Genomic DNA, 26,067 nt, shown 5'->3' with positions numbered 1-26,067 from the left:
AACATCATTGCAACAAGTTGGTGAACTTAATTGTCAGACCTCGTACTACTCCCCTAAAATATTAGGAGTGCCCAAGAAGTATTCATTCTCATGGACTGCTCAGGAAAGGCTTCCCAAATGTGAAGAATTTTGGTATAAACATATATTGGATTCTCCTTAGACTCTTTCTGTTGTCATCATTCTTGATTGTAGGTATAGTTTTAGACTTCAAAAGCTCACACAGTCATTAAACTGGCAAGGAACAGGATTATTCTCTACCAAATTCAAAAGCTGATACATTAAAGGAAGAAGACCTAAGAAAAATGCATTTAAGGTGCACATTCTATTTGGATAAAGCAAAAAGCCCAAAACATGAGAGCAGTGAAGTGCCCAGACCAGGAGCAGCATTACTGCACAGGTCCTAGGAACGCAAGTTCTTGGCCCCTCTAGCCTAACGGATCAGACATTCTGGAAAAGGACCCAGTAAACTGCGGCTGATGCTGAAGTGAGTTCTATCATATTCTCTCTCTTCCTTACACCATGAATTTCTAGAAAAGAATCCACTCAATTTGCATTCACCCCATAATCCCTGAACTTCTAACCCCTCTGCACTCTGGCTACCTTCTCTATCATATTGCTAAAATCCTCTTTGTAAAAGTCACAAATCCTCTGTACACTTCCTGCCAAGGCCAGTGGCCTTGCCCGGTCCTCATTCCCCGGGACTTGCCTGACTTATCTAGCACTGCTGACATCTTCTCCTGCTTGAAATGGCCTGCTTAGTTTTTTCTTTACTTCTGTGACCCAATGCCACCCTCCTGCCTCTCCATGTCTACTCCCCGTCGCCAGTGAGGACTCTTGCTCCCTCCACACTATAAGCACATGCATGCCCCCAGGCTTCAGGCTTCAGGCTTCCCTCCTCTTTTTCCATCTGCTGCCTTAGCATCTCAAAAACTCCCAGGATGAACTTACATCTTTGTACCCCAAATCTCTCTCAGACCTCACAGCATACTTCAACTGCCTCATGACCTGCTTCATGGGAATGCCCTTTAAGTACTAGCAGTGGAATGTATCCAAGAGGGAACTGCTCATTTCCTCCACACAAGTCCAACAGCGCCTCCACATGCCCGATTCCAGTAGAGGTACCCTCAGTTGCCTGGCCCCCTGGACACTGGAACACCGTTCCCCCTCCCCCCTGACCCCCATATCTTGTCAGCAGAGGGATCGCCCTACCAGGCTTCCTGTTTCATCCCCATCATTTCCACTTCTAATGCCACCATTTTCATCCGACAGCTTCCTATCTCTTCTGAAGCACTACTTCGACTCTTACCTGTAAACTTCAGCTCTGAATCTATTTGCCCCTGTTCAAAGACATGCTGAGGCTGCCCCGAGGTAGCCCTGATTCCTCACGTCACAGTTCTTCTCCAAACGTTTTCTCAGGTAATCCAGAATGCTCATGTTGCCAACATGTCCCAAATTTTCTAACTTGTGACTTACATCATTACCTCCCTTTTGTCTACCACGTCCTACAAACTGTGTTTATAAACTTCCCCCCTAAACTGCCTCCGCGACACCATGCACAATCCCCTCAAACTCAAGTTCTCTCTCACCCTTCTCTGAAGACTCAAAGGTATTCACGTCAGCCTGTCACCTGCCACAAATCACCACTATGAAAGTTGAAACCCCCCACAGCAAAAGTGGGTTTTAATATCTTTATACATCTAGAGTAGTTGAGTGTCTTCCACTCTACCATACATGCAAATATTTGTTCAAAGGGCTAAATGATCTTACAAGCCAAAATTCATGTTCAACTAAGTACCATTTCTGCCAATTAACCAGCCTTTAAGAGAAGCAGGCAAAACACAATAAAAAAGGTAACTTCACATATATAGCAACTTAGAAGGAATCAACTCAATGCCCCATGCTTTCTACACTGAGAGTACACCTACCCTAGAATGATAACCAGATACTAGTAGGCTCACTTCAAATAAGGAAAGTATGTCAGATGTTTTGAACTACAAAAACGTTTTAGAAAAAGGAAAAGACAGGCTCATTTACTACCAAAATGGTAGGGGGAAGGCCTTCTAGAAATAAATCTTATAAAATTTTCTGCATCACACACCAGGCCAGTTTGTAGCTTCCCAGAGGTGATAAACTCACTACAATCACAGAGGAAACTTCTTAATCTGAAGGAAATTAAATAACAGAGCATTCATCCAAAACATTCTATTTTATCTGGAAGATAGTCTCATGGTTGGTCAGGAGGCCAAGAAGCAGCCAGATAAGTTATAATGTGGCAGATGGACTGGTTGCTCCAGTTAGGGATAAATGAAGTCTTCATTCCAGGAGTGATAAAGTCACTGCTTCTCCATAGGAAAGTGGGTGATAATCTCTCAAGGCGTAGTGCACATAAGACAGCCTTTCAAAATGAGAAAACACGTTTACAAAAACAGCTCTGCTCTGCTCTGTCCGCAATACCTTTCACAGCTCAAAGCTTAAACTTAGAAACAAAACAACCATCAGAGATTAAGAAAGGTGTTAATTTCTTTTTAAATAACACAGAAATTAAGAAGTATTTTTATTGATGGACACACAGCCATCCTTCAAGGTTAACATTTTAGAGAAAAATTATGAGGATTTACCTCAATTTTTACATTTGACATCAATTACAAAACTGTGCTTACCACTTTTTTCTGTATGTTCTACACCTGGTTTCCTTTGAGCTACTTTACAATTTCTCCCTTAAACTAACAGAGATATAAAACAGGCATACAGCTTCCACTCAGCCCAAAGTTGGGATATGGAGAAATAGCCAATCACCTTAAAGACTTTCTGATATAAGATTGCTAAATTCAGTCATCAAACAGCAAAAAAATGCTGATAGATTTTTTTCTGGACTGTTTTAACATAGAGTTAATTTGCTTTTATTTCGAAGCTCCACTAACTATACTGGTTAAAAAGTGTCTAACTAGATCTCATATCATACCTGGCTTCAGATTTCACGCACTCAAGAGAGCACTAGGATAAGCAAAAACTTGAATTAAGCAAACTGCTAGAACCCTCTGGAGGGGCTTCGCAGGTTTAATGCAGTTTGTTCCAGAACAAAAAACTAAAGAGAGATATATAGACAACCAGAGAATCTGAACACGGGGAAAGAAATCAATATTGGCTGTATCACACTGAGGAGAGAAGAGGCTAAAAAGTTTTTCTTCCAATGATTTTTACCACTTATAATATAAAGTTAATTCCATTAATTTTAACATATTATTGGGACTCAAAAATACTATTTTCTCAGCCAGTAATATAACCACTACCAAAAATTAATATTAAAATAGGAGTTTTATTGAGTTACATTTTGCAATATTTTAACAAACCACTTCATTTACAATGTGACTTGAAATTAAAGAAAATATATCTAAGCAGGGTTCATAACTACAAAATCAACCGAAAATAAATGAATGCTGCCATTTTAATGCTAGCAGTAAGATTTTATTATATTGCTCAATAACAGAGAATGTACTTTTAAAACTGTACTAGTATTTTTACTAGGATTCATTAATATTCAAACTAGTATTGATGATTAAACTTGAGGACTAGGACTTGTGGTTGTAGTACTGTATTCAGAAGCAACAGACAAAAGATAAAGTACAGAGTAAGTCAGGAACAGCCAGAGAAACCACAATAACGGAAATGGCTTACTTTGACATGGCTCTGGGCTCCGAGGTTGTAGATCTCTGTAGGCTTGACTTCGTTAATTATCTTCACAAGGCAGGTACTGTCGGTGAGGTCACCATAATGCAACTTCATGTCTTTAGGGTTCAAAACATAGCATTAAATAGAAGAAAACAACATACGCCCCGTTTTGTAAAGTATCAACATTGAAATGCATATTCCAAAAGTCTGAAAAACAGACTGGTTCTAGGGCAGCAGAGTCTTTAAAAACCTAAATAGTAGAAAGATATTCACATTTGTTGCGTATGTCTCTACAGGATTTGTAAAAACTCAGATGAAGTTCAAAAACAAAATCATATGTTATATGAGGTATGACAATTAAGTTTGTGAACTCATCCTAGAAAAAGTGCTCCATACCTCATTGCTGAATATCACTATGGTCACCTTCGAAGTACTCCCCTTGGGGAGCTATGCACCGAGGCCAGTGCCTAGTTTACCCTTCAAAGCAATTTTGGAACTTTTTTTCTGGAATGACCATCAGAGCTGTCGTCGTATTATCCCTGATGCCCTGAATGTCATCAAAATGTCTCCCTTCCTATATTTCCTTTATCTTCGGGTAAAGAAAGAAGGCATTGGGGGAAAGATCGGTGAGTCAGTGCCATGTGAGCTGGTGCACTGTCACGATGCAAGGGCCATGAATCGTTGGAGAAAAGTTCAGGTCATTTAAGTTTTTCACACAGCCTTTTCAGCACTTCCAAATAGTAAACTTGCTTAACTGTCCAGTTGATACAAATTCATAATGAATAATTCCTCTGATATCAAAAAAGGTTAGCAACATTGTTGCAGCAAGTTACGGATTTAATTGTCACACCTCATATAATTAAGATATCTTACGGCTCACAGGTGCTTATGTGCTACATAAGAGTGAGACTCAGAAAAAGAAACTCTCTCAGCAGTGTGTATACTCTAAAGAACTCCAACACAATGACAAAGGTGCAGGCCACGATGTTCAGAGACTTTCATGCAGCACTTGTGAAGTGCTTCCTAAACATCGTCCTTAAGCCACCCACGAGCTGCCTGCAGTAGTGACATAACTGACTGAGGGACCACTAGCCTAGTGTAACCCAAAACCTAAGCAGACCCTCACACTGATTTCATTGGGAGAAGGATCTGACATACATATGGGCGATTTGCTAATGTGGTCTTTTCATTATTTTTACACAATCTTGATCTCTGTGTAGCTCCAACAGCCATACCAGTATGTACTTTGCACAAAAATGATAATAATTTTCAAGGAGGATTAATGAATAACCTAAATATTAAGGTGAAAAGCCGTTACTGGGGACAACTAGGTCATCTTCCTGATGATGTCACTATCTGTACAAGTGACCCAAACCTTCAACTATTCCAGGCTCTGAGGTGAATACAAAATCACTGATTGTTTACAAGCTGACTAGATCATCCCTGCTAACTGGAAAAACTGGACAAGTAAAGCAGGCCAAACTTGAAGTTAAAAAACCCTGTGCCCTAGTCCCAGCTCTGTCTTTTACATGGTCTGTGGCACTAAAAAAGTCACAACCTCTCTCTGCCTCCATTTCCTCATCTATAAAATGGTCTCATTCACAACTTCGGGAGCTGCTGGAAAGATCAAATGAGAAAACACTGACTGTGCTGTGTAAACTGTACAGCTACAGGCAGGCAATTTTATTAACAAAAATAACAAACACCTCCAAATATTGACAGTGATCTCTAAAACAATTAAATACAGTTTTTATTGCCATTTGTTTTTGGACCTGTCTTTAGAAATTATTTTTAAAAATAAATAAATGTACAAAGATTGCTTAACCTAATTAAATTAGACCAAACGTAGAAAGCAAGGGTGCTCTGTGAATAAGGAGCTGATCTTAGTACTTGAGAGGACAAGGACGCCTGGAAATAGGTGATCAAAGGCATGTCTACTCTCGGTCTCTAGAGTGGCATCACCTGACTGATATCCTAGTAACAGTCTAACCAAGATGGCACTATGACCCAGGGGCAGCAAGCCATGATGCATGTGGATAGCATTCAGTGCAGGTAATTCATGAGTAAATAACTGCAACTTGATGGGCTCTGAGAAAAACGACATTTGAAAGTACCTTATAATATAGGAAGCTATAGAAAGAGAGTTCAGAAAAAGAAAATTACTTACTTCCTTCAATATGAGCCTGTGGGTTCTTATACAGATGTTCAATTCGACCTGTATTGAATGAACTGGACCGCCGTACAATTCCATGAACCTGTATTTTTACAGTGTGGAAAGATAAGAACAAATTATAAATCTTCAATGAGGATTAATAAGCAACTCAGAAGTTATTCTGCTAATGTTTAGCTTTGTGAAAAAATATGTGACAATTATTTATAAAAATTATTTTTCAATTAGAAGTAGTTCCACTGCTTACATTCTCCCCAACCACTGCCCTCCAGTCACCAGCACCCAACCTACATCTTTCACCAGTGTTTTTACTGCCAATCTCAACAAAAGTAATTAGATAATTATGTGACTTCACAGCAAATACTAGTCATAGATACTCAAATATCTCTTTTTCCAAACACTTGCAGCCCTACTGCTGACAAAAAATTCTCTTACAGTTGAAACTGAAGACAGACCGCATGAGGTCATATCAGGAAAACAGTCTGCGGCCTCTTCAGCACAGAACCTGACGCGGAGATGCTCCGATGCCCACACCTTTCCAGGGTCCTCAGAACTTTGTGTCCTGCACCTGCTCTCTCTATATATATTCGGGTCACAAATAGAATCAGAGAGCAGTTGCTGTGATACAGCTGTGTGGCAAAGTAAGAACGCTAAATAGCACAGGTTGGGGACAAGGTTTATGTACTAGTAGATTGAAGACATGAAGAAAACTCAAATGAAGAGGGCATTTCTAAACAAAAATTTTTATCTTTGACTTAACCATAATAAGCGTAGGGGGAAAAAAGTCATTGGAACAAGAAAGCATACCTGTCTAATAATGAAGAAAAGACCGCTTGTGTCTTATACACAAGAGAAATTGTTCCAGACCTGGTATCACTTCCTTCTTGTGTCAAGATTGCTCCCTTTGTTTTGCCAGTACTAATACCAGCTTGTGTCACCAGCTGCCCAAGTTCCAGTTCAACTGGTGGCAGATTTAATCTTTCATTTATTTTAGAACTGTTCCTTCTAAAGTTGGATAGTCTCATTTGCAGCTGAATACACTCCTATATTTTAATTCAATCATTTTCTATTTCAAACCAAAGTTAATCCTTGGCATTACTCAAATATTCCAAATGCAAGGAGAAATTATAAGCACATAAGACTTTCTTTCAAAAGAAAGAAATGCCATCATCATTTTATATGACATACATGAGAAACTGACGTCTGCAAAAAGGATACAACACACCCACAACTAATAATTCTGTTAGTTGCTTTCGCCAAAGAGAAAAGCACTCATCCACTCTATTTTTCAAAAGAACTAAACCCAAGAAAACTTGGTAAACATGAAAGTATTTTAAGAAGGGAACATCACAACCTTGGTTGACATTTTAGGAGGTAAACAGTAAAATCTTGGAAACATTAATTTGAGAAATGGGTGTACATACCCATTTCTTAATTTAGAAGTGAAGAAAATGGCATATTAAGCTTAGAATTTATGCTATTTGATGGTCTCCAATTTTTCAAGTTGTTACTTAATTGTAAAGTTAAACTGGTCTGCAAACTTAAATTTTTTTTAATAAAAACAAGTTCACGTATACACTTATACATAGCAAAGCTGGTGTTTACCACCAAAGTTATTTCTGAAATACAGATTGCTCGGGTGCAAGTAGAGCTTTATTTCTACTTGCTTTATTTATTTGGATAGATAGGAATTCATATGCTCTAAAAACAGATAATTTAACTTTGACAATGAAAACATAATAAAAATATGAAATTGGCAGTAAAAACACTGGTGAAACATGGAGGTTGCATGCTGGCGGCCTATTTTTTCTCTTGATTGTTGAAATTCTGGTAAGTCACATATTCCAGCAACCCAAAACAAAGAGAAATGCCATATACATACACATTGCATATAAACATATGTCTTATAAAAAAGTTAAATGATATTGATTAATTCAGTATAAAATCAGACAACTATACAAAGTCACAGTAAATAAATAACACAGGACTTCATTGTCACACTCATGACAATAAAGCATTAAGCACTAGTTTTGGGGTTTTTTTAATACCAGAAGAAAGTGTTTTAATTTCTCCTCAATCCCAACTTGTGGTATATGTATACAGGGAAAGACCTGCCAAACACTTAATCCGTGACACCAAGTATTGTTCTAAGAACTAATGAAAGCTAAGTCTGTCGGCTTTGAGACAGGTGAAATACAAACTTTAAGACAAGCCAAAATGTGTGCAAACTGGATGATCTAGTTAAGAATTTGAGATTAGCGGCTTTCCCTGTACAGAAGGGATGTATGTAGGGTTTTTTGTTTGTTTTTATAAGGATTTTGGGGGGAAAAGGAATGAAGTGTTAGAAACCAAAGTGAAAAGATAAATGAGCTGAATGTGAGTAGTCTATATAAACTAAAACACAATCATTATTAAATTACAGCAGTTCAAAAAATATATATAATTCTGAAAAACTGAGGCCTTAAAATAAACAGGAGTATTTTGACAAATAAATTTCATGTCCCATTTAACTAAATGATGAAAAGGAAAATTTCAAGTTCTCTCAATGTCAGAGCAAAGTTGGTTTGACTTCAAAACCTAGAGTCGGATTAGGTAATACTTACAGAAGTCCTCCTTCCATCCCTCCCATTCAAGATCTCTCCCTCCCTTCATTCATTCATGTATGTATGTATTCATCACATTCATCACATGTGTATGTGTGTATGTGAATGTGTGTGTGTGTATGTATATATTTATGTATTGTCAAGAAAACAAAAAAATTTTACCACTGGATTTTAAATTCTTCAGTGTCTAGATTTTTTTTGGAGGCGAGGATGCCTTCCAGGGATGCTTAATGCCATCCACCTTTTCAAAAATACAGATCACGTGGGTAACATCAACAGCTAACACGTACAGGGCAGAGACATGTACCAGACACTATTTTTCATGATCATTAACCACTTCACCTTCACAACGACCTTCCTATTACCAGCCGCACTGTACAGACGAGGATGCCGCCTAAGACCACACAGCTCGTAAGGGGTCGTGTGAAAGGGCGGACATGAGCCACCGTGCCAACACTTGCTATGGTTTCAAAATGATATCCATAAAAAGCTCTGCCTTTCTTTCACAAGGTTTCTGGGATGTCCAACAACCCAGGAAAAATATTTCAGTGAGTCTCACAGATCAAGAACAGAAGAGAGAACCAAGATGGCGCAGTAGGTAAAAGCTCTGCTTACCTTCTATCACAAGCACATCAAAATTACAACTAATCTACAAAACAAGCATTATCAAGAATCACCTAAAATCAAAATGAGCTGAAGCCTTTCAACTACGTATGCGCAGAAAGAGCCACTTCCAGACTGGTAGGAGGGTCAGAGACTTGGCACGGGCTGGTCGCACACCTGCATGTGACCATTAAAGATTGGGAAGGATATCTCTGCCCAACCACCAGAGGAGAGAGAGATCCCAGCCCCACCCCAGCCCAGGGTTCCAGGGCCAGGGAGAGAAGTCCCCATAATTTCTGGTTGTGAAAACCAGCGCAGATTGTGACTGAGTGAGATTGAGTACAGCTGTACCCCCAGGCGCTCCTCTTAAAGGGACTGTGCAAAGACTTACCATGTTTCCCCGAAAATAAGACCTAGCCGTACAATCAGCTCTAATGCGTCATTTGGAGCAAAAATTAATATAAGACCTGGTCTTATTTTACTGTAATATAAGATCAGGTTTAAAATATAATATAGTATAATACAACATAATACAATACAATAAATAATATAATATAACCTGGTCTTATATTAATTTTTGCTCCAAAAGACGCATTAGAGCTGATTGTCCGGCTAGGTCTTATTTTCGGGGAAACACGGTACTCATCAATGGAATCACTTGTTCTGAGCTCGAGCTCTGGGGCAGCAACTGGAGAAGTGACAGGGACATATGGTGTGGAATTGTGTTGTCTGGCTTGGGACAGGGGCTGGAGAGACGGCTTTCTCCTGGACGGGGAAGCTGGTAGAGGCCCTTGTTTCTTTGCTGAGCCCTCACCCTTTCCCGTGTGCAGACAAGGCGGCTGCCATATCTGAGTCTCCTCAGTTAGTGTGCCACACCCTGGTGATTCCCAACTTTCAGGCACACCCAGGTCACTTCCAGTGGTTTTTTCGTACAAACCGCATGCCTTGGCTCAAGCTCCAGGCTTTCCTAGACTGTCAAAGGTTCGCAGAACTCAGAGAAGCAGCATCTGGCTTGAGCATGTCCTATACCTCTGGCTGAGCAGCCCTAAGCCTGGCACTAGAGGCAGCTGGCCTTGGCTGGCAGCTTGGCTTCTCAAGGTGCTTCCAAGCACAGCATGGGTGGCAGCTATCTGTGGATTTCTTTGTGGCTTCTGCCAGGTGGCCCAGGTGGGACACAGGCTGGAGATGAACTTGACCTACAGTGGATCCCCTCCAAGGTGGTCCTGGGGCTGGTGCCCCCAGTGGCCAGTTTCAAAAAGAGCTGGAGCGTCACCCAGCTGCCTCCAAGTACTACACACCCAAGGGATGGATTGAGGAGGCACCAAAGTCCTGCTGAGGCAGATCCTACTCCATCGGATCAGCCCCTGCACAACAACTCTTCCACTGTAGTCAAGGCCAGTCCTCACAACCAGTGAGCCCGAGGGTCAGTCCTTCCCATTGATGTGCAATTATCAACCAAGGCTCAACTACGAGAGGAAGGCACACACAACCCACTCAAAGGACACACCTGGAGGGAGTGACTCAGGTGACCAGAAAGATTGTGCCACTGAACCCAACAGCACACCTACCACATACAGCCACTCTAAAACCGGAAGAAACAGCAGCCCTACCTAATGTTAATAAATAGAAACAAACACAGGGAGGCAGCCAAAATGGGAAGACAAAGAAACACATCCCAAACAAAAGAATAGAATAACGCTCCAGAAAAAGAACTAAGTGAAATGGAGATAAGCAATCTATCAGACACAGAACTCCAAACACCGTTTATAAGAATGCTTAATGATCTCAGGGTGAACTTCAACACAGAGATAAGAAGCATAAATATGGAGATGGAAACCATGAGAAAGAACCAATCAGATATAAAGGATAATAAGAGAAATGAAGAACATATTACAAGGAATCAACAGTAGATTAGATGAAGCAGAGGATCCAAGCAGCGATGTAGAAGATAAGGTAGCAGAAAACGTCCAACCAGAACAGCAAAAAGAAAAAAGAATCCAAAAAACTGAGGAGCGTTTAAGGGGCCTCTGGGACAATATCAAGCGTACCAACATTCACATTATAGGGGTACCAAAAGGAGAAGAGACAGAGCAAGGAATTGAAAACCTATTTGAAGAAATCATGACAGAAAACTTCCCCAACCTGATGAAAGAAATAGACATATAAGCCCAAGAAGTGCAGAGAGTCCCAAACAAGATAAACCCAAAGAGGCCAACACCAAGATACATTATAAGGAAAATGAGAAACCTTAAAGACAAAGAGAGAATCTTAAAAGCAGCAAGAGAAAAGCAGTTAGTTGCCTACAAGGGAGCCCCATAAAGACTGGCAGCTGATTTCTCAACAGAAGCTTTGCAGGCAAAAAGGGAGTGACAGGAAATATTCCAAGTGATGAAAAGTAATGACATACAACCAAGATTTCTCTACCCAGCAAGTCTGTCATGTAGAATTGAAGGACAGATAAGGAGCTTCCCAGACAAAAAAAAGCTGAAGGAGTTCATCACCACCGAGTAATACTGTAATAACTAGGTAAGGTGCCAGACAGGTACTAGATCTATCAGGGTGATAGATGGGAAAGGGGTTGGAGGCAGGGTGAAAAAGTTGAAGGTATTAAGAAAATACAATTGGTAGTTAATACTATGGGGACTATAACCAACAATATGGTAAAGATCATGTAAGGTGCTAGATGGGCACTGGACTTATCAGGGGGATGACTTCATAGATTGCATCCAATGCGCTAGACACCTGAAGCTGAAGTAGAATAATACCGAATGTCAACTATAACTAAATGTTTAGGTATGTATAGGCACGGGATGTGGATACAACATAGGGAAGCTAGTAGATGGTATTGTAACAGCTATATAAGATGTCAGCGGGGTAGTAGCTTGGGGGGTGTATTGCCACTTTATGAGGGGTTTAAATGTCTAACTATTGCATTGCTTTGTACACCTGAAACTAATAAAAAATAAAATTACAGAGGAATAGAAACTCCATGTTCTTACAAATAATTTCTCAGAGGTAACAGTTGGACAATCCTTATTTCCCACATCTTGTCTGTCTTCATTTCCTTAATTATAGTTCCTTTCTTGGAAGGGAAACCCACAACTTGCCTATTTTTTATTTTCAATTCTGATACGCTGTGTTGTAGTTGTTACCAAGTCGTTTAACATAAATTTTTAATATGTTCCCTGGCTTCTCTGTACTTTGTGCAAAATGGGCACAAAAGTATGTTGTGGGCTTATCTGCTAACCATGATGCTAGGAAGGCACTTGAAATAAGAATCCAGTTTCCTAAGAAGCTTTCCTGTTGTTCATGTTCCTTTTCCCCGATGATGACAAGGCCGGGGCACAGGTCTATGGTCCGAGGCAATATAACAAGCTCGCCCTTCACTAATACTCAGTCATGAACTGGCCGAGGAGCCCTCTACAAAATCTGTGTGCCTCGGCTTGTCGGCATCAAGCACATGTCACCCTGCCACTCCTTTGTCAATAAGCGCCAGAGAGCCCACAGAGCTAGCTCCTCTGGACTGTTTTCCATGGACTGTCTCACCTAATTTGTACAACAACAATGGGAAACAGGTACGCCTAGTGTCCCCATTAATTTGAAGAAACTAGGTCTTACAGAGGCCCAGTGACTCGGCCAAGGCCACAGAACCAACAGGTGGCAGAGGAGGAACAGGACACAGGACACCCAGCACCTGACAGAGCCTAAGGGATTCCTCTCACCGCCAGCTCAACTGCTTCACCCACCTCCCTTGCACGGAGCTGGCTGGGGCATAAATGAGAGTTAACCTTTGCACTTCAACAATATATGGAACTAAATATAAAAAGTTTTAAAGGCAGTTGGAGGAAAAATGGCGGCGTGAGGTGAGCCTCTGTAAAGGTCCCCTGGAATTTAAAAGGAATCGAACAACAAAAACTCCACAAAGGACTCCCTGCACAGCAGACAGGCAAGACGAAGAGGCCCACTACCGACTGAAATCACCTACAGGTGGGAGATTCGCGTGAGTGGGGGGAGGAGGGAAGGGAGAAGTGCGCGGAGACGGAGCCGCGCGGGCACAGGACGCAGACCTCGCTCAGTGCGCCGAGCTCGCTGCTTCCCGGAGCTACCGCAGCTGCGAATGAGGGAAGAACTCGGACAGCTAGGGCTCCGCCAGGGCTCCACAGGGCTGAGGGGACAGCATATACCACGGCTGAACCCAACGCTCACGGCAGAGACCTCGGAGAAAACACTGAGGGAAGAAGGCTGACAACGGTGGTTTAAGCCCACACTGCCGAGCAGAGAACGGAGCCTTAGGCACTGAGACTAGCCGCCCCCTCCCTCCCCTCCCAGAGCTCGCCCCGCCCCCACCTGCCCGGTGCTAGAAGCGAAACAGTAGCAGTGTTAGATCAAAAGAACAGAATATTTGCTGTTCTGAGAACTGTGGACCGCAGACACAGATTCACAGCCCAACTAGTTCCAGCAAAGGGGAGGGAGCTGTGGAAGCAGGACCGGCTGTGGTGGTGGTCGCTGCCATTGCTCTGGGCCACCTCTCACAACTCACCCCGCCCCTGGCCCCACCTATCTGGGCGGATCCCTGCAGGAGTAAACAGAACTGCTGAAACTTACGGGCTCTGAATCTGGAGCTGGAAGAGCTTTGGAACATCAAAAGCTCTCCGCATACCCACCGGGACACTGCGCCCTGTGACCTAGACGAACTATTAACAGAGGAGAAGCCCGTCTCCCAGGGAATCCCCCCATTGTGTGAGAATCAGGAATAGTGCAGAAAAAACATAGCACTACCATGTGGGAGAAGAAAAATAAGCTGCAGTTGGAGAAAAAATAAAACATTCTACCAACAAATACTGGAAAACAAAAGAAAGACTGCTTCCTATCAACCTGTTGCAGAAGCCACTCCTGTAGATGTCTAGGAAGAGAAATAGTAAACCAGTAATCGCCATGAATAACCAAGGCAACAAGATAGCTCAGGAAGAAAGTGAAAAATCTCCAGAAAAGGCACTTAAAGATACAGAAATATGTGACTTAAATGACAGAGAATTCAAGATTGCAGTTCTGAAAAAACTCAACGAGATGCAAGAAAACACAGATAGGCAGTTAAATGAACTCAGAAACTCAATCAAAGAACAGCATGAGCATTTTACGAAAGAGATTGAAATTTTAAAAAAGAACCAAATAGAATTTCTGGAGATTAAGAACTCAACAGAAGAAATTAAGAATGAAATAACCAGCTTAGGTAGTAGAGTTGACCAGATGGAGGAAAGAATCAGTGACATCGAAGATAGAAACCTGGAAATTACATAGATGGAAAAAGAAACAGACTTGAGACTTAAAAGAAATGAAAGAACTCTACAAGAACTTTCTGACTGCATCAGAGAGAGCAATACAAGAATAATGGGCATACCAGAAGGAGAAGAAAGAGAGAAGGGAACAGAGAATATATTCAAACAAGTTGTCAATGAGAACTTCCCAAACTTGTGGACAGAACTAGACCCTCGAATCCAAGAAGCAAATAGAACACCTAGTTACCTCAATCCCAACAGGCCTTCTCCAAGGCACATTGTAGTGAAGCTGTCTAAAATCAACAATAAAGAAAGAATCCTCAAGGCAGCCAGGGAAAAGAAGACGGTAACCTACAAAGGAAAGCCCATTAGATTATCATCAGATTTTTCAGCAGAAACTGTACAAGCCAGGAGGGAGTGGAACCAAATATTCAAACTATTGAAAGAGAGAAATCATGAGCCAAGAATAATATATCCAGCAAAGATATCCTTTAGATATGAAGGAGGAATAAAGACCTTTCCAGACATACAGAAGTTGAGGGAATTTTCTAATACACGACCTGCACTACAAACAATACGAAAGGAGGCTATTCGACCACCATCAACAGGGACAATTTGTGGCAACCAAAACTAAAAAAGGGGCAGAGTAAAGGCCTGAACCGGAATATGGGAATGGAGAAAGTAAGCATGCTGAAGAAAATGGAATACTCTAAATATCAAACTTTCTTTTACATAAACTTAAGAGTAACCACTCAAAAAAAATCCAGAACTGAAATATATATTGTAATAAAAGAAGAAACACAGGGAAACATCATAGACTACCACTACCACCACACAGAAATAAAAGACAACAACAAAAAGGCAAAGAAACAATGGAGACACAGCCTCACCAGAAAACTAAAGATAGAATGACAGGAAATCCTCACATATCAATAATCACCCTAAATGCAAATGGACTGAACTCACCAATAAAAAGGCACAGAGTAGCAGATTGGATCAAAAAACTAAACCCAACCATATGCTGTCTCCAAGAGACACATCTCAGCTACAAGGACAAGAATAGACTCAAAGTGAAAGGGTGCAAATTGACACTCCAAGCAAATGGTACCCAGAGAAAATTACGTGTAGCCATAATGATATCAGATGAAACAGACTTCAAGGTGAAAAAGATAACAAGAGACAAAGATGGACATTTCATCATGGTGAAGGGGACTGTACAACAAGAAGATGTAACAGTCATCAATATTTATGCCCCCAATCAGGGAGCACCGAAATATACCAAGCAACTACTAACAGAACTAAAGGGAGAAATTGACCAAAACACAATTATACTAGCGGACTTAAATACATCATTGACAGCTATGGCTAGATCATCCAAACAGAAAATAAATAACGAAATAACAGCCCTAAAGGACACATTAGATGAAATGGACATAATTGACATTTATAGAGCACTTCATCCTAAAACTTCAGACTATACATTCTTTTCTAGTGTACACGGAACATTCTCAAGGATAGACCATATATTGGGACATAAAATCAGTCTCAGCAAATTTAAGAAGATTGAAATCATACCAAGCATATTCTCTGATCACAAGGCTTTGAAATTGCATATCAACTGCAAAAAAAAGGGGGGGAAAACACAAATACATGGAGATTAAACAACATACTTTTACAGAATGACTGGGTCAAAGAAGAAGTTAGAGGAGAGATCAAAAGATACATAGAAACAAATGACAATGAAAATACATCCTACCAAAATTTTTGGGATGCAGCGAAAGCAGTTTTAAGAGGGAAATTTATCTCATTGCAGGCCTATCTCAAGAAACAAGAAAAATCCCAAATATATAACCTCATGTTACACCTTAAAGAACTAGAAAAAGAAGAACAAGTAAAACCCAAGCTCAGCAGAAAAGGAAATAACAAAAACTAGAGCAGAACTAAATGAAACAGAGAACAAAAATACAACAGAAAAAATTAATGTGACAAAGAGCTGGTTCTTTGAAAAGATTAACAAAATTGACAAACCCTTGGCTAGACTCACTAATATAAAAAGAGAGAAGACACTAATTAACAAAATCAGAAACGAAAAAGGGGAAGTTATCACGGACACCACAGAAATACAAAGGATTATCCAAGAATACTATGAAGGACTATATGCCACCAAATTCAATAACCTAGAAGAAATGGACAAGTTCTTAGAAACATATAGCCTTCCAAGGCTGAACCATGAAGAACTGGAAACTCTAAACAGACCGATCACCAGTAAGGAAATTGAATCAGTCATCCAAAACCTTCCCAAAAGCAAAAGTCCGGGACCAGATGGCTTCACTAGTGAATTCTACCAAACCTTCAAAGAGGATCTAATACCAATCCTGCACAAACTCTTCCAAAAAATTGAAGAAGAGACAGTACTCCCTAACTCATTTTATGAGGCCAACATTACCCTGATACCAAAACCTGGTAAGGACAGCACAAAAAAAGAAAACTACAGACCAATATCTCTGATGAATACCGATGCAAAAATCCTAAATAAAATTCTAGCAAATCGAATACAACAATGCATTAAAAAGATTATTCATCACGACCAAGTGGGGTTCATCCCCGGGGCACAAGGATGGTTCAACATCCACAAATCCATCAATGTCATACATCACATAAACAAAATAAAGGACAAAAATCATATGATTATATCAAGTGATGCAGAAAAAGCATTTGACAAGATACAACATCCATTTATGATTAAAACACTTAATAAAATGGGTATAGAAGGAAAATACCTTAACATAATAAAGGCCATATATGACAAGCCCTCTGCTAATCTCATAATTAATGGTGAAAAACTGAAGCCCTTTGCTCTACGTTCAGGAACACGACAGGGATATCCCCTATCACCTCTGCTTTTCAACATAGTGTTGGAAGTCCTTGCCAGAGCAATCAGGCAAGAGGAAGAAATAAAAGGCATCCAAATGGGAATGAAGAAGTTAAATTATCACTCTTTGCAGATGACATGATGCTATATATAGAAAACCCTAAAGACTCCACCAGAAAGCTATTAGAAACAATCAACGAATACAGTAAAGTTGCCGGCTACAAAATCAACGCACAAAAGTCCATTGCCTTCCTATATACTAACAATGAAATCTCAGAAAAAATACAAAAAACAATTCCTTTCGCAATTGCAGCAAAAAGAATAAAATACCTAGGAATAAACTTAACCAAGGATGTGAAAGACCTATATGCTGAAAACTGTAAGATATTTTTGAAAGAAATTGAAGAAGACACAAAGAAGTGGAAAGACATTCCGTGCTCATGGACTGGAAGAATCAACATAGTTAAAATGGCCATATTACCCAAAGCAATACACAGATTCAATGCAATCCCCATCAAAATCCCAATGGCATATTTTAAAGAAATAGAACAAAAAATCATCAGATTTGTTTGGAACCACAAAAGACCCCGAATAGCCAAAGCAATCTTAAGAAAAAAGAACTATAATGGAGGTATCACACTTCCTGACTTTGGCTTGTACTACAGGGCTACAATAATCAAAACAGCATGGTATTGGCAAAAAAACAGACACATAGACCAATGGAATAGAATTGAGAACCCAGAAATAAAGCCACATAAATATGCACAGATAATTTTTGACAAAGAAGCTAAAAACATACAACGGAGGAAAGACAGCCTCTTCAATAAATGGTGCTAGGAGAATTGGATAGCCGCGTGCAAAAGAATGAAACTGGACTGCTACTTGTCACCATGTACCAAAGTTAATTCAAAATGGATCAAAGACTTAAGAATAAGAGTGACACAATAAAATGCATAGAAGAAACCATAGGTACTAAACTTATGGACCTCGGGTTCAAAGAGCATTTTATGAATTTGACTCCAAAGGCAATGGAAGTAAAAGCTAAAATAAACGAATGGGACTATATGAAACTTAAAAGCTTCTGCACAGCAAAAGCAACCATCGACAAAATAAAGAGGACACCAACGGAATGGGAGAAGATTTTTGCAAACAGTGCCTCTGATAAGGGGCTAGTATCCAGAATATACAAGGAACTCATGCAACTCAACAACAAAAAAACAAACAACCCAATTGAAAAATGGGCAGATGACCTGAAGAGACATTTCTCGAAAGAGGACATACAAATGGACAATAGACATATGAAAAAATGCTCAACATCACTAATCATCAGAGAAATGCAGATAACAACCACAATGAGATATTACCTCACCCCAGTCAGAATGGCTATCATCAACAAGACAAATAATAACAAATGTTGGAGAGGCTGTGGAGAAAAAGGAACCCTCATACACTGTTGGTGGGAATGCAGACTGGTGCAGCCGTTATGGAAGGCAGTGTGGAGGTTCCTCAAAAAATTACGAATAGAATTACCATATGACCCAGCAATCCCTCTCCTGGGTATCTACCCAAAAAATCTGAAAACATTTATATATAAAGACACGTGTGCTCCACTGTTCATTGCAGCTTTGTTTACGGTGGCCAAGACATGGAAATAACCAAAATGTCCTTCGATAGATGAATGGATAAAGAAGTTGTGGTATATATACACAATGGAATACTATTCGGCGGTAAGAAAAGATGATATAGGAACATTTATGACAACATGGATGGATCTTGAGAGTGTAATGCTGAGCGAAATAAGTCAGACAGAAAAAGCAGAGAACCATGTGATTTGACTGATATGTGGTATATAAACCAAAAACAACAAAAGAACAAGACAAACAAATGAGAAACAGAAACTCACAGACAATAGTTTAGTGGTTACCAGAGGGTAAGTGGGGTGGGGGGTGGGAGATGAGGGTAAAGGGGATCAAATATATGGTGATGGAAGGAGAACTGACTCTGGGTGGTGAACACACAATGGGATTTATAGATGATGTAATACAGAATTGTACACCTGAAATCTATGTAATTTTACTAACAATTGTCATCCCAATAAATTTTTTAAAAAAAAGTGTTAAAGGGTGATTTTCTATAAAACCTGACAATTCTTAGTTTTCCTCATCATGAAATGATACCTATAGTCTATAATGAATTAGTATTAGAGACGTTCTCTTTATGTTCTCCTTAATGTTTAATCTTGGGAAAATTTAAGAAACAAGCAACATTAAAAACTGTAACTTTAAATAGGGTCTCTTCTTAATGACAACCGGACCAGGGATGAGCACTTCTTCACTTTTTCACGTTGAACAGTTCATTCAAAACATGATCAGACGCATGGATTTCAGCCACCACATCAGATAACCAGGCCCCACAGCTTTAGGAACCCAATGTATGAGGTCAGACAAGGCATGACTAATCACCCAACACATGCCATTGCTTTTTTGCTTTAAGGTTGGCCAAGCTTTTTGTACCTTTCTTTTGCTTTTTTGACTGAAAGGGAGCAAATAAACTTTAATTTCAAGGGAAAAAAGAGATCCTGTGATTAAAGGATCTCATTTGAACCTTTGTTTGCAGTGGTTCTCAAACTGTGGCACCCAGGACAGCAGCATCAGCAGCAACAGCAGCCATGGGGGCTCGTTCCGAAGGCAGACTGCAGGCCTCTGCATCATCATGGGTTCTGGGGCATGCAGGCTGAGAAGCTGCTGAGTTAGATGTCTGTGCTCATCCAAACTGCCGGCGATGGCCTTATCCTACCTACTGCATGCAATTTACTAACCCTGCTACTTTGTTTATGGTCCTGAGCAACCAGGGACTGAATGCTGGCTGATAATTCTGGAAATTTTGCAATGCAGCTTCTTTGAAAAATCACTCTCACATTTACTCTGCTGTAAGCACAGAAAGACAAGGCCTGTGCCAGCATCAGAGTCCTCTTTAATTGCTTACCCTCCAATTATATCAATCTCTTAAACTGAACACAGAAACCTATTAAAATTGAATACAGTGTGGATAAACACCCTTTCACTCCCCTATTCCTACAAAACTCACATTTCCCTGTGCTGTGAGGAGGAATGTTTCTGGTTATGCTTTGCAGCTCTGTACCTTCCACCTGTACTGTCTGCAGTATTTGCTTCTATTCATTTATGGATCTCTCTCCTACACCTCTCTTCTCTTGCCAATCACTGTTTCAGTGATTCATTCCTCCCACTACCTGTGACCTGCCAAGTGGGCCTTCTATTGTCTATCGTTATCAAAATCAAATCTGCTCTTAAAATTTCATATGCCAATAAAACAAACACATGTGTAGCTCACGTGGCACTCCTAGGTGCTCATTACATTTACTTCTAAGTTTCCCATCCATTTAGGAACGGTACTACCTGTCTTCTGAAGTCTGTAGCTCCTTCCCGGGCTGCCTGGATGGAGCTCTGCCTCTCCCTGCATGTCTGCTTCCCATCCTCTCCCAGCAGCACTAACAGCAGCCTCCTGATGACTGCCAATGTTTACATCTACCACATCCAGACCAACCCCGCCCTATTGCTATCCCTCGCCTCATAGCTAGCCCCCAGGTCATCGCTAGCCCCCACGTCATCACTAGCCCCCACGTCATCGCTAGCCCCCGCCTCATCAATAGCACCCGCCTCATTCTAGCCCCTGTCTCATCTGGCCCCCACGTCGTCACTTCCCCCGCTCCCACCGCCCCGCGTCATCACAGAGACCCCACACTGCCTTCCCTTTTCTCTGGTCTAGCCACAGAGGCTGCTTCTTTCCACCATCCTCATCTCAAGTCTCAGTCCCCCACACCCACCTTGAAGGAAATCTTGACACCCAAGCTGTTCAAGCATTCCTTCTGATACACTACCTCTCTCTTCCAAAACCACAGTGACTGCAAGGGGGTTCAGGCACACCACCCCAAGGTATGGCGCCTTGACATGCTGACTATTTGAAGGTGAAGGAATTTGAGAAAATGGCAGAAGCAGGAAGGCTACTTTGACCTTCCTCCTGCCACTCTCCCCTGAAGCTCTCATAAAACCCTCATGTGAGAGGTGCTCTCCCTATATATGCTCACAGGAAAGGACCACCCTTATCTCCAAAAACAAGGGAACACCAAGAAGAACCTGAAGCAACAGACCTTCCATAGTTTCCCCCAGTTTACTACACTTACCTCATACTCCTTGACCTATCGTTTTTCTCTACGACTATCCACTCTCCATCAAACCTAACATAAAAATACTCAGGCTTATGTGTTTCTTTGGATCTTCATTTCCTCATGAAAGTCCCCCATCATGTAAAACTCACATTTAAAAAATTTGTATGTTTTTCAGTTTAATTTTCAGACCCAGCCAGGGACACTAAGAAGATCGAGGAAATTTTTTCATCCTCTACATTAAACTGACAAAGACAGATTTATGGGAGAAACTTCTGCTATTTTCTCAAACTGCTTCTGCTGTCTTCTCAAACTCCTTCAGCTTAAAATACTTACTGTGCCATATTTGGGGGTAGTACGTCCTGAACCCCATCAACTATTACTCGGTTAGCTCCTTCTCTTGGTTTACTCAATACACAGCCAAATCACTAACTGCTCTCTAGCCACCAAGACCTCTTAGCCAGTCCCAACATCTGAAACAAAGGTTTGCCTCTCTGCCAAACCTTTCGTTTTAGATTTATTACAACATTGTTAATCTAACCTGAATAAAAACAGTCTGTACCCAAAACCAACTCTTCTGCGTTATATATAATATGCTCTAAAATCCACTGCTCTGTAGAATATGTATTTATTGTTCAATTATTGTAGGAATCCATGTGTATGAACATCTGTGTACATGCATAATACATTCATAATTATATTGTCTTATTTTGACTTTATTGAAAGATATAGAACTAGCTATTAGATAAGGGCACAGAAGGTGCTAAACATATCTGCTATTACTTCTTAAAGTCTAAAAGTCAAGGCTGTTTGAAAAGATTATGAGTTACAATAAGAAAATAGTTTCCTTTTCTTCAAATCCTGTTGGTGTTTTGATGCCAAATCCCTTGCTGTAGTTTATCCATTTACCCGCAGTGCACATGTTTTAAACAATGCACCTCCAACTGGGATAAACAGAGAATCCCAAATTAGTAATGTAAACACTCCCCTATCAGCCCGGAGCATAAGGGTCTCCGTGCATAACATGAATCCATGCAGATGTATACACTGAAAATGGTTCTTTATGGAAGAAGTACACACCAAAGAGGTACACACCAAGCTACATCACATTTAATATATAAAACCCTTGTTTCTTTTAAGGAAAGCAGAACATTTTGAAGGAGTAGATGGAGGAGGAGAAGAAGAAGACAACAATGGCAGTGATGACAGCAGCAAACTTGTAAAATATGTATCTGCCTATTAGAAAGCAAAATCTGTAAGTGTAAATTTTTCATTTAAGCTTGCCAAAGATCAACTTCATTTTTATTGCTCTGTGCAATTTCCGAATTAAGTGACTTCACTGTGAGAAGGACATTTTTATGTAACACATTACATCATAAATTAACCCTAATAATGTTATAGCTTTCAGCATATACAAGTTGCAACTTTATCTGAGAATGTGGGAAGCGTGCAAAGCAGTTAAACACCGAGGATCGGGGGAAGCCACCCGGGCTCGGCAGCAGATAAACAGTACAATGAGCTGGCATGGTGACAAGCCAAGAGGCACATTCTTCCCTGATTTTGATTTGTTATCGGAGTTTCAGTGGAAAACACACACAGGAGGACGGCAGCAGAGGAAGCTGGAGGCCACTGTGTCGGAGTGATTCTACCAGCCTGCGCTTGCTCACTGGGTCACTCACCTCATAGCCCTTCTCCAGCAGGAACTCGGCCAAGTATGAGCCATCCTAGGAAGAGAATGGACAAATGTCAGACCCATCATAGCTAACCAACAAGGCAACGAAGACTCAGAGTTTGGAGAAAAGCATTTAAGAGGCTATGTGAACATAAATTAAGGATTACGGCAAACAAAACAAAAGTAACACAGATGATGATGGTAAACACGGTTCACTGTCCACTTTCACAGACATTGTTTCATTTTGAGCACCACAGAAGCATGGTAAGAGTGTGGTCACTGTCATATTCACAGAGAAGGAAACTGAAACCCAGGCAGTGAATAGGGGGCAACAGAGATGACAGGATGCTTCAGAATCAGATGGACGTAGGTTTAGGTTTTGCCACTTACCAGCTGTGTAAAACATGCAAAACACATGAGGCAAAGCAGAAGGCCTTGGTACTGCAGGAACATAAAACAAAACTCCGACCGAGGTTGGGGGCTATAGAAAAGGCACACTGGGGACAGGGTAAGACAGTGGCCATGGGGCTTGGGAGAGGACGGGGCGGGTGTAAGGAGGAGACAGGGGCCCAGAGTGCTGACACTGCTGAGAAGGCACCACGCAGAGAAGGGAGAGGTTGCCTTCAGGCAGGGGTGGGGGTCGGGAGAGGGGGAGGTGGCCTCTAGCCCAGGGATTTTGGAAAGTCACTAAAGAAAGGGTTTTAAAGTGGGAGTCAGGATGGGGGGGGTGGACATGGTCAGATTTATATTATTATTATTAAATATTCTGTGCCCATGTACACGAACTCTAAATAAAAGGAGGGTGTTCACCTTTTATAAAATAAGTACTTCATTTGTACGCATCTTAAATCATCCTGTTAATCTCTACATTCAGAAGAAGCTGTCTAACTAAACACAGATTTGCAACTGTTTTCTCATAATTCTTTAAAAAATTTCTAGGTAAGGGGGTTCCATTTAAACTGTTTCATGTGCCACTTTTAAAGACAGGAAGTATGGCAGCCATCTAACTGAACTATTAAGAAGACAAAAAGTGGGAAACCACCATTCTAAAGGTTCTATAAAAAGTCACCAGCCTTGCTCAGAAAATGAATTGCAGACATTTTACAAGTAAACATGTAAGTGGTCATCCAGGTAGGTCCACTCCAGCCCATCCAGATTTAAACATGAAAATGGGAGGCTCCAATTACTAGAAATTTGCATATGTAAAACATAATTGGGAACATTTGGCTTTTCTTTAGTTATCACCACTTCAAAAAGCTTAAAATATCCCTTGAGCTTCGAAAGTTCCTACCAGATATACCAGGAAAAAGATAAATGAAGGAGGACTTATTATATTATCGCTACTTGCCTTAAGGCTGGAAGTAGAGATACCTCCAGGCCCTGACAATGAGGGGACTTCCAAGACAGCGCTCACTACATTCATGCAGAAGGCATACAGAAATTCAGGCAGGGGGACAAGGCAAGATGTACACACGGGACACATTTTGTGGTTCGCTAAAACCTCCAGCAGATTTTCTTCTGACTTCTTGACATAAATATTCTGATTTATAGACTCATGTGAAGAAGAGAAAAGGTTTGACATATTCCTTTACCTTTCAATCTTATGATATACACAACTGCATAATTTTTGCATGTCCAATATGCAAACTGAATCACATAAGAGGGCTAAATAATTCAGACCAGGACAAGCCAGGTCATTACATGACCATTGGGAACATGACAATAGTCACTAGTCTTATAAATCAATCAGTGAGAAAACAGCTTAATAGAAAAAGCATTTACAATAAGAAAAATAATTTTACAGTAAGTTGGAAAGCACTAGAAAGTATGTTTTGTTTTGTTTTTCTTGTTGGTGTTGTCTTTTGAATCAGGCAATACTATACTTTTCATGTTTTATAATTTCTCTTGGAATAAAAAGTTAAAATGCTTTATGTTCTATCATGGTTGTATAGAAAGTTGTTAGTTTTTTTTTGTTTTCTTTTCTTTTTTAAAGGCAGAGGTAGAAGTGCTAGAGAGAGCTGTGATTATTTGGAAAGCTGATGTAAAACAGACCTGACCAGGACCGAACCCTGTCAATAAGGTCTTGTTCTTCTCACCCAGGCTGCCTCTCAAACTTTCCAACCACACTGGAACATTCTGAACTAGCAGTGGCATTCACTTCCTCCTCACTTCCTTGCCAGGTCTCTCAAGTGATAGGGCCCAGCCTGCACAATGAGTGGGAAATGGAGCAGAGCGAGGTCTCCTGGTCGCTGGCCCAGGGAGCCCAGCTGGCCTCCCTTCGTCCTCTCCCCAGGTCCCTGAGGGGACTCCGTGGGGAGACACAGGATCTCAGCAGGCAGGCGTCCACCACACCAGTGGGATTGTTGTTTCTGCCACCTCTAGAATAACAGGGCTGTTGGAGAAAGCTTCAATCAGACAGATGACTGAAACGTCATGGCAGCTAAGAACCTGCAACCAACATTGAATTCTGACACTTAACTCATCAGAAATCAAGGAACTAATGCACTAAATTTCCAACTCATTTGCAAGGAATACAATTAATCTGACACAAATTCCAGACTGGGTTCAATCCTGTTACCGAAAACTTTTTAATTGGAGAAATAATGTCCCAATTGTGACTCTTAAATTTAATTTTGCATGTGGTTATTAAGAGTATCCATTTCACAGTAAATGCTATAGAGTTTTAAGTAATCACCATGGCTTTAACATTTTCAAGACACTCAGCCCAGAAGGCAAGCAGCCATTTGGCACCTGAGGTAACCGAGGCCCATGGAGGTTAGCCAGCCTACCTAATATCACACCACCAGAGATGGAGCCAAGACTAGAATTCACGTCTGCCATTATTCTGACCTAGGAAACAAGCCCCCTCCCTCCCCTCAACCTGGGACCTACCAAAGCACGTCAAAACCCAGCAAAATCATGAAAGGCCATAAGCAGATTCATTTTTAAACCACATTGATTTAATCATTTTTCCATTATAGGGTGTTTGCATGGATTAGACAGCGCTTCTAGTTTTAAC

The 26,067-nt window shown here is 40.7% G+C and overlaps 1 protein-coding gene across 2 annotated transcripts in view; it reads right to left on the bottom strand.

Annotated features, from left to right (window-relative positions):
- Positions 1–26,067, bottom strand: part of GMDS (GDP-mannose 4,6-dehydratase) — a 649,419-nt gene that overhangs the window by 522,790 nt on the left and 100,562 nt on the right. The window contains exons 2-4 of one of the 2 annotated variants that reach the window (XM_019752387.3): positions 23,056–23,100; positions 5,837–5,924; positions 3,676–3,785 (exon numbers count right to left, since the gene is read on the bottom strand). In XM_019752387.3, coding sequence (XP_019607946.1) covers positions 3,676–3,785; positions 5,837–5,924; positions 23,056–23,100 — 243 coding nt within the window. The remainder of the gene's footprint in view (positions 1–3,675; positions 3,786–5,836; positions 5,925–23,055; positions 23,101–26,067) is intronic. The other variant, XM_074335314.2, reaches the window with a different exon arrangement.

This window comes from Rhinolophus sinicus, chromosome 14, assembly GCF_057876585.1.
Source record: "Rhinolophus sinicus isolate RSI-liver-muscle chromosome 14, RSI-T2T, whole genome shotgun sequence".
NCBI lineage: Eukaryota > Metazoa > Chordata > Mammalia > Chiroptera > Rhinolophidae > Rhinolophus > Rhinolophus sinicus.
Note: the sequence above shows the minus strand (reverse complement) of the source record. Positions and strands in the feature narration are given on the sequence as shown.